Raw genomic sequence first — 18,180 nt, 5'->3', positions numbered from 1 at the left:
GCCCCCGACCCATTGTTTGAGAAACGCTGGACTACTCGGCTTCCATCAGGGACTCTGTTCTGGCCTGCCTTCCCAGGCTGCGCTGAATACTAGCCTAAAGCTATGTCCAAGACAAACCATGTCCGGACACGAGTTCTTACAGCCCTGTGCCATGGCAGGGCAACAGGGCAGGGCTCGGAAGAAAATTAAGCGCCAAAGAAATGCCACTGCTGGCTGGAAGATGTCCATAAACAGTAATAAGGGATAATGATTATTTAGGAAGTCGACACAGGGTAAATAAACCGTGCACTCTACGAGGGAGTAGTGGTTCCATGTACATGAGAAGGGCGGATAGAAAAAAATCACACTGACCATTTTACAAACCTTTCACGTTTTCTTTTTAGAGTTTTTATTTTTCAGCTAGGAGTAATTTGTAGGATTTTCTAAATAGGATATTAATACAAATGATGTCCAAAAATCTACTTACTACTTCTGCTTGTGCACTTTCAATTCATTTTGATGTTCCAACACGTGTTAACTAAAACGTATTGCATTAAATAATCGGGGGGAAATTAATTTGTATTTAATCTGCGTTGCAGCATGTGTTTAAAATCCTTGAAATGATGGATGTCTCATACAAATGCGCGGCAATCTACCGGAAAAGTGTGTACCAGTCTATGAGCAGTGCTGTATATCAGCGGGTGTGTGACTCACCTTTGTTGTCTATGAGGAAGGTATATGATGCCAGCGAGTCCTGGTAGTAGGTGACATCCTCCAAGATATAGGCCAGGTTCACGTCCACCCCCACCACGCCAAGCAGCAGGTTACCAAAGTAACATGGCCGGCTAACGGTCATGATGAAACCTTGGGGAGGAGGGCTCAAAGTCACGTTTTCAACAGTTGAGTTTGGTATATTTAGTTTCCGTCCAGCTGGGTTTAGTTCTGCTCCTTTCATGGAGCACTGAACTTCAGCTCATCTCGTCTCACAAACTTGTGATTGATTCAATGTAGCTTAGTTGCATGTTTTTATTTTTATTTTTCAGTTCAGATTGGCTGGTTAACTTAATGCAAAAACAAAAAAAACATAAATGCACTTATTCAAATTTAATTCATTAATTAACCAGTTAAACCCCATGTACTTCACTGACTGGGGTCCCCCAGGCCAGACTATTCTTGGCCCACTCCTTTTTTCCCTCTAAAGCGGATCTCTTTGCCGAAAGTAGCTGATCTACAAGCTCACAAAGCGTTGCGTTGCAACGCGTTGTCAGCTTCTAGATTAGCCGTTTTCACAGAATTCTCACCTATTATGAAGACATGCCCAGAATAGTGACAATGGGGTTCAAGTGGTTAATTAAAGTCAATTCATTCCCATTTCTTCTTCTTAGCCGGAGTTTCATTCAATATTAGCAAGACCCTTTCCTTTCAGCCTTTTGAAGCATGGTGTGGCGCGGTCCACCTACCGTCTCCCATGGGGTCAGAGTAGGGCAGGCTGAAGCGGGCCAGGTCGATCATGCGGTTGGGGAGGTTGATGTAGAAGCGGCCCACCGTGGTCTCCAGGTTGCTGAGCTGGTTCAACACCATCATGCTCCCTTTGACCACCGGCAGCGCGGCGCTTCCCGCCGCCCCGGCCGATATCACGGAGGAGCGGTCACGGTCGCGGTCGCGGTCGCGGTCGCCCGTTCGGTACACGCCGTATTTCACCGAGTTCTGCTCCGCCAGGTCCCGCAGGAAGGCCAGCTCCTTCAGACCCGTGACGCCCTCTGAGAGGAGGAAGACAGGCGGGTGGTGGAGAGAAGCAGGAGTGCGGGGAGGGAATAGAGACAGTGTGAGTGAATTTATTTAGATCAATTTGACTGAACTACACAAGACCACTAAGAAGAACTTCTTGTTCACAATGACAAGTCTGTCACAAAGGGGCCTTTTGAGTGTGGTATGATGAGCCGATGCTTAAACGCAAAACAAGTGTTTGAAACGGGGGACAGAGAGAGAAAACAGCTCTTCAGTAATGAGCACATGACTCAAATTCCTATCATCTTTTCCTTCTGCATAATTATGGTAGAAATGAAAGCAACAACAGGAAAAAAAAATCTGATGGCCAAGTTCCACAAAACAGAGATCGTATTCATCAAGTATCTTTGAAAAGGAGGTTCTATTTTGGGACGCCGATAAACTTCCCCAAGTCATACTGAAGTCCCTCTGGTTGTGCGGCAAAAGCGTTCAGAAAAAGAGAATACCAGATTCAGGACCAGTGTCCAGGCTACATGACCATGTAGCCTTTCACTTCAGAAGAAGACCTGTTCTGTGTCAGTCAACACTCCTGAGATATTCCATGCATGCACGCATGAGATCCTACCATCACCACCTCACTATTCTTGAAGCTTTATACATACAAAACCAACCATCTGTAAAACCCTTGTGTTTATCTTTCAAGCCCCAAGTTTACGACACGTGCGGAACATCCCACCCAGTGTGCCACATCACGGTGGATCAACAGTAAATGCAACGCTCCAGACTTTGGACCAGCCCAGACTTTTGACTTTCCGAGTCCTGAGGTCACTTTAAGCCAGATGTATACTTAGTTGCGCGCCACAGTGCCAACGCGTTGTGAGCTTGTAGATCGGCTATTTTCGGTGCGCAACGCCGCAAAGTGTACCAGGCCCTTTGGAGGAGCCTGGATCAACTTGCAGCTGTCACCTGGATCATTGGGTATCTCGCAGCTTATTGGGAGGGAGGGGGCATGGAATCCATGCCAGTATCCAATCACTGATGGGATTAGAGCAGAATCATGTTTTAATGCCAAGGCTCATCTCTGGTGACCATATTGTTGGACGGCTGACAAGATGTGGCTTCGTGGGGGGGTTGCAAAGTCAAATGGACAGTATTGAGGGGCAGCTTTTCTGGCTGACATGGGATCTGCTCTTTTAGTCAGTCAGTTCAACATGTAAACACAATGCAATATTGAGCCCTATAATAAACCCTATTAATTAGTTGAAACATTCTGCGAAAAAAAAATCAGGATCTACAGGCTATTTTCACCAAAGAGATTTTGTGTTGAGGGAAGAAATGAGCGGACCTATAGAGCCCTGGGGGACAAAATGCGATGCATTGTGAGCGAGTACATCAGCTATTTTCAGCGACAAGATTTGGTGTTGAGGTTAAAAGGGAGCTGATCTGGTACAGAGCCCTGGGCCCATGAAAAAACTGAGACAAAAGAACATAACATGGTTCTTAATGACTTTCTGGCAGTGCAAAATGGAAAGTTCATGAAACCAGCCTGAAAGGGAAACTGGAGTTGGCAGAACATCAGTTTGTTTTTGTGCACGCACACACACACAGAGACACGCAGGCACACACACACGCACAAATCAATACTGTGTGACCAACAGATTGTTGATCACCTTTGACAAACAACAGTTCACATTTGCCAGCGGAAGCAGGGATTAACACACACACACACACGGGGGGGGGGGCTTTGAGCTGTGTACAATAGCCTAGGTAACAACAGAACAAATGTTTTTTCTGGATGTGCAATGCTAATAAACTCAAAGGCTGATAGATGTGCGTAACCTTTTCATCGTGGAGTGTTTTAAACAAGCAGGTCCTCCGTCAGTCACACAACTCCACACACACACACACACACACACACACACACACACACACACACACACCCCCCCCCCCCCCCCACACACACACACACACACACACAGTATTTACTTTGAAGTTTCCCTTCCCTCTCAGATGTTTTTCATTTCCATACCCTAATGAAAGAATTATTTTATTAATGGTGAACTAATGCATACACTGTGGAGGGGTGTGTGTGTGTGTGTGTGTGTGTGTGTGTGTGTGTGTGTTGGGGGGGCAGGAGCAGACAGATGGAGGGATGATGGAGATGAAGAGGGCCAATAAAAGAGAGAGAGGGAGGAAGGGTGCACACGCCACATCAACACACATGGTGAGAACAAAAAGCCTTTGAGGTTTTTGAGCACCTCTCTAACCTTCAGTCCTCCTCATCCTTCTGTGCGCTGTGCATATCCCATCACAGACAAAGAAAACCATGTCTAGCACACGCATAATTAGCTTCCAGTGGAAAAACAAACCCAAAAAACAAAAAACAAAAACGTGGCTCTGTACCAAGAGTCAAAATTGTAATTGAAAGTGAACTGCTGTGCGTATCTGTGTACAATCTGGTGGTTGAGCGGTTTGCATCCAATGACAAGGTTCAACTTCACCAAACAGACCTTGTTAGGGTCCGTTTGATCTCTCTGACCGTGTTACCATCATTTTTGTGACTCCTGTGTTTATTTTAGTTGTCAGGGGCTGTAAGTCAAGATTTTCTATTTTGTATCTTGGGTCAGCCATTGGTCCAGTGCTTTGCATGCTATTGTGTTGCCAAATGTTATAACCTACTAAAGCCTGATTCATTACTTAACCCATTAAGACCTGAGGCCGATTCTACAAATACCTTCTAAATCAGTAGTTCTCACACTTTCAAGATTTTTCAAAAACAAAAAAAAAATAGCAGATGTTCAAGCTCGCAGTGCAGCACGAACTGACGGGCTGTGAGCTTGTAAATCATGTCTGCTATTTTTGAATAGCCAACGCAATAATCTAAAAAGGACACATGCTTTCCCGGATTTAAATGGGTTAATCGTACGACAATGTCCTTCTACAAGCTCACAACGTGTCGTGTGGCCATGGGTCGTCTGCTATTTTTGGCACAGGACACCGCTGAACGACAGAGTACAAGTCAGGCATGACAAAACAATACTTCATTCCTTCCAACTCATGGCGGCGAAACCCCCAACAATTTGACAACAACAATAGTCTTTGCATTTCAGTTAACAGTTGCTCTTTGTGTGAGTCGTACCGTTCATGAGCGCGTAGGTGAGGATCATGACAGAGTTGTTGAGGTGTCTGTTCTCCTCCCTGACCACGCTGAGCGTTGCTCTCTTCTCCTGCTCCGACGACTCCCGAGACGTGATGCCAGATGACAGGTAGATGATTACCATGTCTGTGGCTGATGGACACACAGACACACACACACACACACAGGGAAAGACAACAGAGCGCTCATAAACAAATGGAAATGTCATGACAATGAATTACACGTTTAACCCATTCAATCCGGGATTGTGTCATTTTACCATGATGTTTTTTTTTTTACATTAATGTTATATTATCATTAAAATATACATAATAGTTTTGCCAATTATTTGGGGGCCCACATGCAATGCCTGCCAGTGTTGATGTCGACTAAAACTACGACTACCTTTTTCCACTTACGAAAACTAAATAAAAACTAAGCTATTATGACTAAAAATACTGACAATTTCGTCAACAAATAAAAACTAGACTAAAATGTTTGGGGAGGGACTAGTGGAGAAGTGATCCAGCAGAACTAAGAAAAGTAATCATGGGTGCACACAGATGTCATAGACCGAAAATAGCAGATCTACAAGCTCACAACATCGGCTATTTTCGGCATGCAGCTAAGTGAAAGCCAGCCATTTCGACGCCATCACGGCCCGCCAAAAATCTATTTTAGTCGACTAAATCAATTGTAGATTTAGTCGACTAAAATCTTATATTTAGTCAACTAAAACTAGAATAAAAGTGAAACATTTCTGGTGACTAAAATATGACTAAAACTTAAAAAAGGTAGGGTAAGTGATTTACTTAGGTTAAAATAAGTGTTGGATAGCTCTATATTCTGATAGTACTCATTGCTATAGAGTGTTTGTTCAGTAAAAGGAGTCTCCATGTCTCTCCAGCTCTTTATTAAACAGAAAATGCATTTTCAGTGCTCTCTCCTGATTGGCTTAAATGTTGTCACCTACCTGAAAATGCACTATATTCTGTTTACTAAAGAGCTGGAGAGACCCCCTGTGACCGAACAAACGCTGTGTAGCAATGATTACTATCAGAATATAGTACTTTAACCTTTTTAACAAAAAATATATATGTACCAAAGAATATCACTTACCCTTAACAGAATTTTATTCAAAAGACTATGACTAAAACTAAATAAAAATGTTCTGTCAAAATCAACACTGCTGCCAGCCCACAGGTTGGCGCAGGCGGGGATTTCTCTCCCAGTCACAGTTCTTACACAGTTCTCTACTGGTGGCATGGTGCTTGCTGAGGCTGCTGGTGTTCCGGAGCAGCTGGAAAGCCTTCTGGAAGCCGGCTGCGTGCAGCGTCGGGGCGTCCGACGCCTTGATGTTTGAGATGAAGGTGCTCATCTTCCGCTTGGTCTCGCTGGTGGCCGGAGACAGCAGGCTCTTGTAACACAGGTCCAGGGAACAGTAGCGAACCGACTCCGCTACCGACAGAATAGAGATCTACACGTAGGAGGCAGAGAAAGACAAAACGTTTCTACATGGTACTAGCCCGTTTAGACCCGAGGCCCATTCTTAAAAACGCATTCTAAATCCGGACCTACAGTTTCTGAAAAACTTCAAATCTTTATTCAAATATATTTTTTTAATAATGATGTTGCTATTGCAACAACTAAAATGACACAGAAAGCATTCCCGGCTTGAAAGGAATAACAACGTATAGGTGCAACAGGTCTAACTGGGCTAGGGCAGCAGCCACAAATCATTATTTTCATCCAATTAAGCAAGTATATTCTTTTTTTCAATAATTTGGTTTATACATGCATTGATTGATGAATCAATTATTTTATGTATCGCTTCACTACAATTCTGTTTTTTTTTTCTCTTTGACTTCAATTAGCATTTTAGATGCTACATAAGAGTTACTTTAAAATGTTGAACTTTGAGAGTGTTCAAATGTTAACCAAATGGACCCTTTCCCGGTCCATTTGGTTACACTTGTACACTCTCAGAGCTAAATCGACACTCAGTATTTTTGCTGTCTAAGCAGGCGGCTCTTTTCGCATTCAAGGTAACCTCTGTCCAGGGCAGCTAACCTTGTCGTGCTCGTCCACAGCGTTGAGGATGACCAGCGCTGAGTCTCTGGCGATCTGTAACTGAGTGTCAGTCACTGACGCTCCATGGTCCACCATCACCACGATGTGTTTAGACTGAGGCCGCACCGCTGCCACGTACACAGGCCTGCAAGAACAATGCACGTCTACATTCATACTGTACACCAGTGGTTCACAAACTTTTTCATGTCAAGGACACCCAAATTGATATGCATTTGGCCGTGGAACCCCCCCATGTGAAAAGGTTTTGTGCCATGGACGCCCCGAGAGGGAAGATTTATGTAAAAAAATAAAATGTTTTGATATTTTTGAAATATTTTTGAAAATAGCAGATGTACAAGCTCACAGCATGGCACGAGTGACGTGCTGTGAGCTTGTAGATCTGCTATTTTTGTATAGCCAGTGTATAAATGGATCGTGGTTAAGATGATTGTGATGCTGTTAACTACTTTTGCTGGGGACCCCCGGGGAACCCTTGGTCCCCCCCCCCCCCCAAAAAGGACTCCTGGGCCCCCACTTTGAGAACCAATGCTGTACACATAAAGCGAGAACGAAAGAGAATGGACGTTCACATAAGTCACAGTTAACATGGTTTGCTTAGCCTGGCTCCAGCCCCTGAATCGCCAGCCTCACATTCAGGGTCTGGTGACGCTGAAAGACAGCGTTTTCTCGGTTGAAAATCTAACCGGCGGCTCGGCCCAATCAGGATTGGGATAATCCAGTATGAACCAATCGCCAAAGAGAGTCACTTTGGCAACGCCCCCATCTCAGAAACGACTGCACTGAGAGGTCTTTCAGACTGAATAATGGAGTGAAACGAAATGAAAATTCAGACAGAGTGTCAGGCTATGGTTTGCTAAGTAAAACACAAAAAAACACTGATTTCAATATAAAATTATAGAATGATCACAGACAATATAGAAATTAGACACAAAACCATTAAGAGTCATTATATCCCATGAGTCGATATTTGACATCATGATACACTGACTCCCAACCATACTTCTCCATCAGTCCTTCATGATAATGTTTCCTTTTCTCTCTCTCTCGCCAACCTATCACTCTGTCTCTCAGCTTAGGTGGCCCATGTAGCAGACCCTGCCCTCCACCTCTGTCTGCTCTGGGCCACACTGTTTTCACAGGAGATCCCCCTTCTCTCCACTGTTGCTTTTGGTGGAGCCTCATCTCTGCCCCAGTACATGCTCTCACCACCAATGAGCTCTTGCTCCAAAACCCCTGCTATCAGCGTCCGTATTCCCAGTTTCCCCAACAATATATAAGACAATGTATAAGAACTAAATGAGGTCAAAATTCTATTTCTCCCCTGAGCAAGCAGGCAGGCTCCATTAGATCAGTGGTTAAAATCCCCGGGGGTAGAGCAGGAAGGTTACATGGTGCAGCATAATTATCTATTAGTAGTAAATGTTATTTACAATTTTAAATATTGATTCAGAGGTTAATCTTCACATTTTCATTTCTTTACTTTAAGACTTTAAGATTTTTGCATACGTGGTCTGAGGCAGTTCTAAATTAGTTTGCAGAGTAAGAACAAATTCAAGTAAGAACATATTGATGAATCCCAAAAAGTCGCATTAAGCATCCATACGCAGGGTTTAAGCAGAGATTTGTGCTTACTGCTTACGCACTTTTAAAGAACCACTGAGAGGCCATCACATGGTGGAAAAAGGGGAGTGATGTACTCGCTAAGCCACCCGCACTCTGTCTTGCAGCAGCAGCATCATTTGTTTCATAGCTAAAGGCCAGCTGACTGGCTCAGAAACCCCACTGACAGATTTACAACACCAGGGGAAAATGCAAGAGCAAGTGCATGAACAACAGAGAGAGATGGGGGATAGATTAGGAAAGAGAGAGAGAGCCATACATAACAGAAAAAACTAAAAGAGAGAGAGCTATGAGTGACCACAAAAAGCCACAACAGTGGAGGTGTGAGATTCCTGTGGGCTTTAGTGGTACAGAGACACATTCTTGCCGAGGGCATGTGTGGTCAGATTTGGGGGCGAGGGGATGCCTTATGACGACTGCTGGAGAGGCAAGAGGAGGAGGGAGATGGATATGAAGACGGTAATCCAGCATTGTGATCATAGAAAGGATATGTGTGTGGTACTGTACCTGCTGCGATGCTCATAGCTTCCCTTGCAGTGGAACTTGTGGGCAGGGAAGACCGTGAAGATGCCCTCCTCTGAGCTGAAGTACTGCCACTTTATCCCTGGGTTGGACTTCAAGTTGTCTGCCAACACTTCATATAGGAGGGAGCGAGAGAGAGAGAGAGAGAGAGAGAGAGAGAGAGAGAGAGGGGATGGAATAGAGGAGAGGAGGGGATGGGTGCAAGAAAAATGGGATGGAAAGGGAGTGAAAGGAGTGGGGTGTAGGATATAGGAAAGAGGGAGAGAGAGGGAGGACAAACATGAGAAAAATACTTGCAGAGTTTCACCTTTTCAAATGTAACCTTTATTTAACCAGGTTAATCCCACTGGTCAGAGCAGAGGTTAATCACGGGTTCTCTGTGTGCGTGAGAATGAGAGAGCAAAGACACTCACATGACATGTGCAGCCCTACATGCACTTGCATTCCATGTGTGCATATGTCATGCTTGATGCCGAATGAAGATCGTAATCTTTAGCTGGAATTAATTTGCCTTAATTGCTCAAACGTGGTGCAGTCACATTTTGTATCACAACGTAAAATGTAGTGCTTTTCCTTTTTTAGCATTCGTACCTTGTAAAATAAATACTTCTGGTAAAAAGTAGAAGAAGTGGGGAGAAGAATTTGTGCCCCAACGATAATATTGACAGCACACCTCTACAAGGATTCAATACAGAAATATTTACCTTCCACTTCTTGGAAATACATCATGTGTTTTATACTATAAACTAAAGAGTTTCAACCAGTCTCTCTCCCAAATCAACAATTTGCCTACAGGTACTGTAAGCTCATATTTCAATCAGCTTCTTCTGTTTGAGTATGGTGATGATTAATCATTTTCATAGGAAGTGAAAACTGTTAGAACTTGTCTGTAATTTGTGTAAGTGCATCCCGGCAAAGACAATCACAATCACAGCTTTTGGTAATAGACACCTACAGAACACCTCTATCACCCCTGTCATTTTATGTAGGAAATACAACTTATTTTCAACTTAGTACACAAACGTAGAGCTGTCAAATTCACAAGAGTCCTTTTGGACTATCTTTCGATGAATTCCTAAAACAAAACGAGTATGACCAGTCTGACCGTTCAAACTGTGAATCAACGCCAATGTACGCATCAGTGCTTCACTGATATTTATGAATTTATTACAGTGACGCAGGCCAACTTAACAGCATCCTCTGCCAAAGACACTGAGCCAACACGACCATTTTAGTGGGTCACAGAGTCAACAGTATCTTCACAGAGATCCAATCACAAAGACTGCAGCTTCCTGTCTGCTCAGTGCAACACAAAACAGCCTTTCACATCAAAGATAAAGAGATGGAGGGAGGGAAGGCACACAAATAGAAGCTTGGATTCCTTAACCAGGCCAACAACTATTAGAAAGAGAGGGAGACGGAGAGAGACAGAGACAGAGAGTGAAAGAATGTCTAAGATAACAGTGGATGGTGATGTAGGAGTTAAAACTAATAAAACGCAGGAATGTAGGCCCACACTGGCATCTAATCTCCTGAATATGAGACCAGTCTACTGAGCAGCACCCAAAATTATAGGGCATGTATACACTGGCACTGAGGCCCATCCACTATAAACAAACAACGTGGACTTTCTAGTGGCCAGACTATACACAGCAGCCTGGGTGGATTAAACATTTCAAGAAATTATAGGCATACAATTCATACTGTATTCATACTGTACACATTGCATGACTGGATTTCACCTGAGAATAAATACAATAAATGTATTTTTAATATATTTAATTTGTGCCCAAATAGTTTTTTACAGCATGCTTACTATGAGCAAAATATTTCTTTGGACAGGTGAGCAAAAACTAAAAAGCTAAGAATGAAGTACGCACAGATATAGATTTAAAAGATATTTTTCCATGTACAAGTCTAGGGAACCCCATTTTTGAGGGGCAGTGGGGTATTATTGCACTGCAGCATGCTAGCTAGCTTGCAGCACATCATTGCTAGTCCCTCCATCCATCTTTGAGACTGGTATAAACAGGAACCACTCAGCAGTGTTGACAGCTGAAGAGGGCTCTGTATACATCTATATACATCTGCCACCAGTGTTTAGAAAGTTCTACAAACGTACACATTTATATACCTTTGAGCCGACTGCCAAGCGGTCAACTTGTCTACTGGGCCGAGATGGAAAACCTGCATACGCAAGCATTATGTGTCCGTTATTACGGTTTTGACATATTCATTAGTTTTGTGTGATTTCAGTTTAGCTTTAGTAGTGTATAAGTAGTTTTAATTTCAGTAATTGACTAGATTTAGTTTAATTATTTAGTTTAGCTTTTTCATCTATTATGAGGAAAGTCTTTATTTTACAGAAGCTGAAAAGGGTAGGATGAAAGAATGCTTGATCAACGATATTATCGTGTTAATCAAATTATGCTTAAAACACAAAATGGAACTTTTGTTTAACCACTTGAACCCCCAGCATCCCTATTTTGGGGGTAACTTTCGCGAACTTGTAGATCTGCCATTTTTGGGGAATCGATTTGTGTAGAGTGAAATATAAGGGGTAAATATACAGGGTATAGAGGGTTTAAGTGGTACTGAATTTGCGGCTCAAAAAAAGCAAATTCCAAGTGTATGACGGAGGACAATTTCACGATAAATAAAAATGTCCACGATACGTTTATTGTGAGTGTTTTTTATAACGATAATAACGATTATCGTCCCATCCCTAGATATGATGGTGGATAAACTAAAACGAAGACTCATTCTAGTCTTTTAAAAACGCTTGTCGTGTACGCACAAACACACAGGCATTGACACACACACACACACACACACACACACACACACACACACACACACACACACACACACACACACACACACACACACACACACACACACACACACACACACACACACACACACACACACACACACACACACACACACACACACACACACACACACCTGAATCAATATACACTCACTAGGGAACCAATCAGGACAGGGAAAACAGACTGAGGACCAGAGAAAAGGATGGAGAAGACTACATAACAGAAGTCCCAAAACAGGTGAAATGGATGAAGGAGAGGACAGAGGATGAAGAGAGCTGTTAATACATAGAATTTATATAGCGCTTTTCTAGGTACTCAAAGTCGCTTTACAGAAACTGAATAAAAACTTTATTAGGAAAAAAAACTAGTTATGACTAATAAGGCTAAAAACTGAAGGGGATAATGATTAGGTATGGAATGCGAGTCTGAAAAGGTGGGTTTTGAGTGCGGTTTTAAACGTGGCGAGGGTGGGGGCATCTTTGATGCGAGCTGGGAGTGAGCTCCATAGGGAGGGGGCTGCCACCGAGAAGGCCCTGTCACCCCAGGTTTGTTTCTTTGAGGTTGACATTACCCGACCTGAGGGAGCGGGAGGGGGCGAGTTCAGAAAGGTAGCGGCCGGGGAGCCTGGTTGATGAGGACCTTGTAGGTTGTGATCAGCATCTTGAAATCTATTCTGTGTTTGACTGGGAGCCAGTGAAGGTCACGGAGGACTAGTGTGATGTGGTCCCTGGATCTGGTTCTGGTGAGCAGGCAGTCGGTAGACTTTTGTACATACTGTAGTGTCTTGAGAACCTTGGTGGAGACACGGTATAGGAAGCTATTGCAATAGTCGAGTCTGGATGTGATGAATGCATGAATGAGTGTCTCAGCAGCAGTGTGTTGGGACGAAGAGATCCGGTTGACATGGGACTGGAAGGAGAGGGTGGGGGGGGTCCAGGATGACACCAAGGTTGTAGACGTGGGTGGACAATGGAGCCATCAATGTTGAGGGAGAAGTCATGAGTGGAGCGGGTGAGGGAGTCTGGGCCAATGATTAGGATTTCAGATTTATTGCAGTTGAGTTTTAGGAAGTTTGACTGCATCCATGTTTTGAAGTCGGCCAGGCAGGAGGTGAGGGTGGAGTGGGTGATGGCAGGGATGGTTGTGGAGGGGAGGTAGAGTTGTGGGTCGTCGGCATAACAGTGGAAACGGTGGCCATGTCTGCGAAGTATCTGACCGAGGGGGAGCGTGTACAGGATGAAGAGGAGAGGGCCAAGTACTGAGCCCTTGGGGGACACCATGGGTTGAAAGGAGATGTGAATGATTGGCAGTTAGTAATGGAGATGAAATGATGTCTGTCAGAGAGGTATGATTTGAACCAGGAGAGGGCAGTGTCAGTGATTCCAAGGGTGGATTTGAGGTGTGAGATGAGTATGGAATGGTGAACATCACAGTGCATTTTAATCGACCCCCTGGTCTGTCTAGTTTTTCACCCCGTCTTCCCAGTCCTAGATCATTGATTGCCGTCCCACATAAAGTCTCCCTCTGCCTTCCCAGGTTCCCTACCCTCACTGGAACGAACCAACGCAGAGGACAAAACCGGAGGTGGAATACAACCATCCACTCAAGTGTACACGGATGTGACCAACAGCGGTCCCATCTGAACCCCGCCCTCTCCTTCATTCATCATTCTCTACATCTCAATTATCCCCTCGCTTTCTCACACACACACACACACACCACACACACACACAGTAATATTGTTTAGACTGGGCCAAGAGAAATGAGAGAGGATGAATGTGTGTGGGGAGTGTAAGGGGTCAAGGAGGCCCGAGAGTGAGGGAGAAGTAGAAGGAGGAGGGGTGTTGGGGTGGGAGGGTGGTGGGAAGGGGGGGGTAACATGAACTCCCTGCGACTGGTCGTAAGGAAAACAAAGCCACCGGCCAGCGGTGATGTACGAATGGTGGTGGCTATCACGGAAGGTGGCAGGAGAGACGGACTGGCTGGAATGTGTTGTGGAGGGGGAGAGATAGATAAAGACAGAGACACACAGACACACACACACACACACCCTGAGACGAAGAGGTAGAGAGAAAAAACAGAGAGACACACAGAGAGACATGGAGGGAGAGAGAGATGCCGGGGGGCTCCATGACCAGGGAAGGGCGTAACATTGAGAGGAGTTGACAACAGTAGCGTTTGATTGGATGAGCGCAGTATGAGGCCATGCCGAGAGAGAGTTTCAGCTCTCCATACCTAATCATGAGATACCCAATACTCTGGCTGGTGAGGATAAACATGGTGCGCTTGTTTGAATGACAGATTACCTTTATCATAGATTACAATTTAGACGTTTAGCAGACCCTCTTACCCAAAGTGACATACATAGTTTAAGATCAGAGGTAAGTGGCATGAACCCTAGTGAATCAGCAACAGGGTAAAGCCGTCTAGTAAATAGAGTTTAAAGAAAACTAAGGCTACAAAGGAACTAGGAGAGCAGGTAGACATCAACTACCATCTGTCTAAATAACAAACAGTGTAGTATACAAGTAAGCTATCTGGATAGCATAACTAATCTAAATGGACAAGTACTGATACAAAGAAATAAGGGGATGAGGTGGAGTGTGATTTTCAATCTTTTAAAAAAAAAATTATATTTCACTGCTTGTACCTGTATGAGTAGTGACGAATAAACCCTCTTGATTCTTGATTCTAGGAGTAGCATTTGTCAGTGGACTTGCGTGCAAGCAGAGGATCTGGCTCTCTAATAAGTGGTAATGCAGACCACTGCGATTGTTCTCCACAACAACAAGGCTTCATTTATGCTCCGCCGTACGACGGTGTCGCGCGCTGAAAGTAGCCGATCTACAAGCTCACAACGCGTTGCATTCGCGATGCTATTTTCGGCACTTAACACCATCATACGACGAAGTATGAATCAGGCTTAAAACAGTATTGTCTCATTGCAAATCTCTTTGGTCTGAAACACGCTTTTGACTGTCATCTTAATGTCTATGTGAGGGGGAGGTGGCGAGCAGACAAGACGAGGGTGGCAGGAGAAAGAACAAATGTAACGAGGTCGGTAATGACAGCGATTTCCTAGAATATGCGTGCGTTATGTGTGAGCATAACTGTGTGTTAAGTGTGTGAGCGTTCAGGAGACAAAGGGAGGGATATACATTTCTGTGTTTGTGCGTACTTGCACGTGTTTACGGTTATGATCGCATTATGTAGTATAAGACCATTTAATAGCCAAATACCGAGTTCTCTGGTACGAAATAAAAGATTACAGAATGAGGCCGTGCCATGGCAGGAGAACTGAGAAACCGGGGATGTGGTGGGGGTTTGGGGGGGGGGGGGGGGGGTCGGTGCTGGCATTTTCTGGGTTTATGGTCAAAGACTATTTTCTCTCCCTAATCAAATGCAGGCGTACACATGCAGCGCAGACACATGTGGTCTTTACATGGCAACATTCTACAGTGTATTTATGCAATCCGACACCTTGACAAATACATCGCAGGAGACATAGAGCCAACATCAAAAAAAGTCCATATCCCTCTAATTTGTTTTGGCAGGATTTCAGATTGCGGGGGTTCTTTGGATCTTGAGGTTAACGTGCGCACCTATAGCCTACATGCATCTGAACTGAGTGACATGGGATGAGACCGTTAGACCGAGGTGAAGTCAGGATAGACGGTTAAAAACTGACAAAAGGGCTTAACCCTTTAAGGCCGGGAACGCAGCGGTGTGTCATTTTAAGATTTCTTCGGGCTATTCAAAAATAGCAGATCTACAAGCTCATAGCGCGGCTATGAGCCTGCAGATCTGCTATTTTTGAAAAATCTTGAAAATGTGTGCAAATCATTGAATACATCTTTTTTAAAGCGAACATTTATAACTCAAATCTTTGCTTCTGGGGATTCTACAAATATGTCTTCTAAATCCTAGCAGTTTTTTGAAAAAACGTACGTTGATATAATCAGTGGTTCTCAAACTTTTTCATGTCAAGGACCCCTAAAATTATACGTATTTGGCCACGGACTCCCATCTCAAAATATGCTGTTCCAAGGACCCCCCAGAAGCAAAGGCTTGAGTTAAAAATGTTCGCTTAAAAAATATATATGTATGATTTGCACAAATGTTCACGATTTTTTCAAAAATAGCAGATCTACAAGCTCGTAGTGCGGCACTTGGTGTCGCGCTATGAGCTTGTAGATCTGCAATTTTTTTATAGCCAAAGAAATCTAAAAATGACACAGATTCTTTCCAGGTCTAAATGGGCTAACTGGAAGAAACTGCTAGAACACGCCAGACGAAGAGATCAAAAGCAAAGACTATTTGATCTATTAGGTCATGAAGGATGTTTTAAAATAAAAAAGAAATAGCAGAGCAAGAGAGGAGAAAGGGAGAGAGAGAGAGAGAGAGAGACCGACTACAAAGACATCTCCTTACACCTTGAGCTGCCACAGCTCATTATTTCCATTGCCGTTTTTTATTGCCCTTTCCTTTTAAAGATTTAACAACACGAGATCTTGACTTCTTCAAAAAGCCGTTGCCATGGCAATTGTTCTTAACCGAGTCACTCAACTGTAAAAAGAAAAGAAAAAATAATAATAATAAGAACGTAAAAATGGAGATGGATTCCATGGTTCAAATTGGAAGCAGTGTTGAGTGTGTGTGTGTACGTGCCATCACACTTGAGCTAGTAACTACCACAAAATGTAGAAAATAGCTGGTCTACAAGCTCACAGCGAGTCTCATCGCGACACACAGTGAGCTTGTAGATCGGCTATTTTCACTATTTGTCGTACAACAAAGTATATATGATTCAAGTAGCTGTCAAAAAGATCATTCATTATTCATTGAAATGTGTTCATGTCGAGTGAACGTGTGTGTGTCTTGTGTCTGTGTCTCTGTGTCTGTGTCTGTGTCTGTGTCTGTGTCTGTCTCTGTCTGTGTCTGTCTCTGTCTCTGTCTCTGTCTCTGTGTGTGTGTGTGTGTGTGTGTGTGTGTGTGTGTGTGTGTACGTGTGTGTGTGTGTGTGTGTACGTGTGTGTGTCTCTCACCTGAGTTGAGGTCTCTTCCGGGGTTGAAGGCTCGGCTGTTGACCGTCGGGGACAGCCTGTCACAGCAGATGGTCTTGGAGACGTTGGTGTTGAAGTTGCCATCAAAACTGAAAAGTGACACACAACATAGTGACAGTTGAGTTGACGCACTATAACAAGCCATTGTTGTGGCACACTTCTATATTTTGTATCTGCTTCGTGGCACAGATGTAATCCTCGGTTGAACTGTCCGAGCTGAAGGGAACCATATTAACCCTTTTAGCCCTGCTAGCGGCGGGGCTCTAAGGATGGCTGTGTCAGTTAGTGGGTCCGTCTGTCTGTCTGTCTGTCCAGTGTCCACCACTTGACACCCAAATAAAATATGTGGTTATTATTATTCACTATGCACTATGTATTTACTTTTTTCAAAGAAAGACTTTTGTGTCATTGCTGCTTTATTTCTATAGGCTAGCAACAGTGAGAGAGAGACAGGAAAAGCGGAAAATCTGGATTATGCTTTATTGCGAGAATGAATGAATAAATTCATATTTCTTGATATCCTAGCTGAATGGAGGCCATTAGAACTTTTACTAGTGCTGTGCAATATATCGTATCTATTGTGACATGAGACTAGAAAGTGTTGTCTTTTCCTGCTTTTAAAAGGCTGCATTACAGTAAAGCAGTGATCCTCAAATAGCGGACTCAGGTCCGGATCCGGACCCAACTAAAACGATCTCAGGACTCTGGGCAAATGATAGCAAATTGAAAAAAATATTTCCCTAACATTATTTGTATTATCTGCAAGATGCCATCGTGACGCAACAAGTCATAATTCTCTCTTGTCTCTACTGCACACAGTCCTCCGAATGTCTGACTATTCCACTGTCTGTGATTTAGGAAGCTCCCCTCCACAATCTGGGGGGGACACGCCTGGTCAACGTAGCCTAACAAGTAAGACGCGCGAACGCTGGAAGCGAACGCAGCTCGAAAATATTGTGTATTTACGGACTTGTAATCCAGTGTGTGTGTGTGTGTGTGTGTGTGTGTGTGTGTGTGTGTGTGGGGGTGTGTGTGTGTGTGTGGGGGTGTGTGTGTGTGTGTGTGTGTGTTTTGCATGCTGTCGTGCATTTTAATCAGAGCATTGTCTACATTCCTGCACTCTGGCGCACTCTGGCGGCTGCACACAGGCAGTGCACGCACACAGAGACACAGACACACACACACACAACCCGAGCAATCAAATCTC

The 18,180-nt window shown here is 43.9% G+C and overlaps 1 protein-coding gene across 2 annotated transcripts in view; it reads right to left on the bottom strand.

Moving 5' to 3' along the window:
- cachd1 (cache domain containing 1) overlaps positions 1-18,180 on the bottom strand; it is a 109,362-nt gene that overhangs the window by 32,233 nt on the left and 58,949 nt on the right. Inside the window, exons 4-10 of one of the 2 annotated variants that reach the window (XM_080431587.1) lie at positions 16,956-17,062; positions 9,062-9,188; positions 6,914-7,058; positions 6,089-6,320; positions 4,847-4,996; positions 1,440-1,739; positions 694-843 (exon numbers count right to left, since the gene is read on the bottom strand). In XM_080431587.1, the coding sequence (XP_080287713.1) occupies positions 694-843; positions 1,440-1,739; positions 4,847-4,996; positions 6,089-6,320; positions 6,914-7,058; positions 9,062-9,188; positions 16,956-17,062 (1,211 nt within the window). The remainder of the gene's footprint in view (positions 1-693; positions 844-1,439; positions 1,740-4,846; positions 4,997-6,088; positions 6,321-6,913; positions 7,059-9,061; positions 9,189-16,955; positions 17,063-18,180) is intronic. The other variant, XM_080431588.1, reaches the window with a different exon arrangement.

The sequence above is a fragment of the Gymnoscopelus braueri genome, assembly GCF_963280865.1.
Source record: "Gymnoscopelus braueri genome assembly, chromosome: 6".
Lineage (NCBI taxonomy): Eukaryota > Metazoa > Chordata > Actinopteri > Myctophiformes > Myctophidae > Gymnoscopelus > Gymnoscopelus braueri.
The sequence above is the reverse complement of the archived record's forward strand: the minus strand, read 5'-3'. Positions and strand labels throughout refer to the sequence as shown.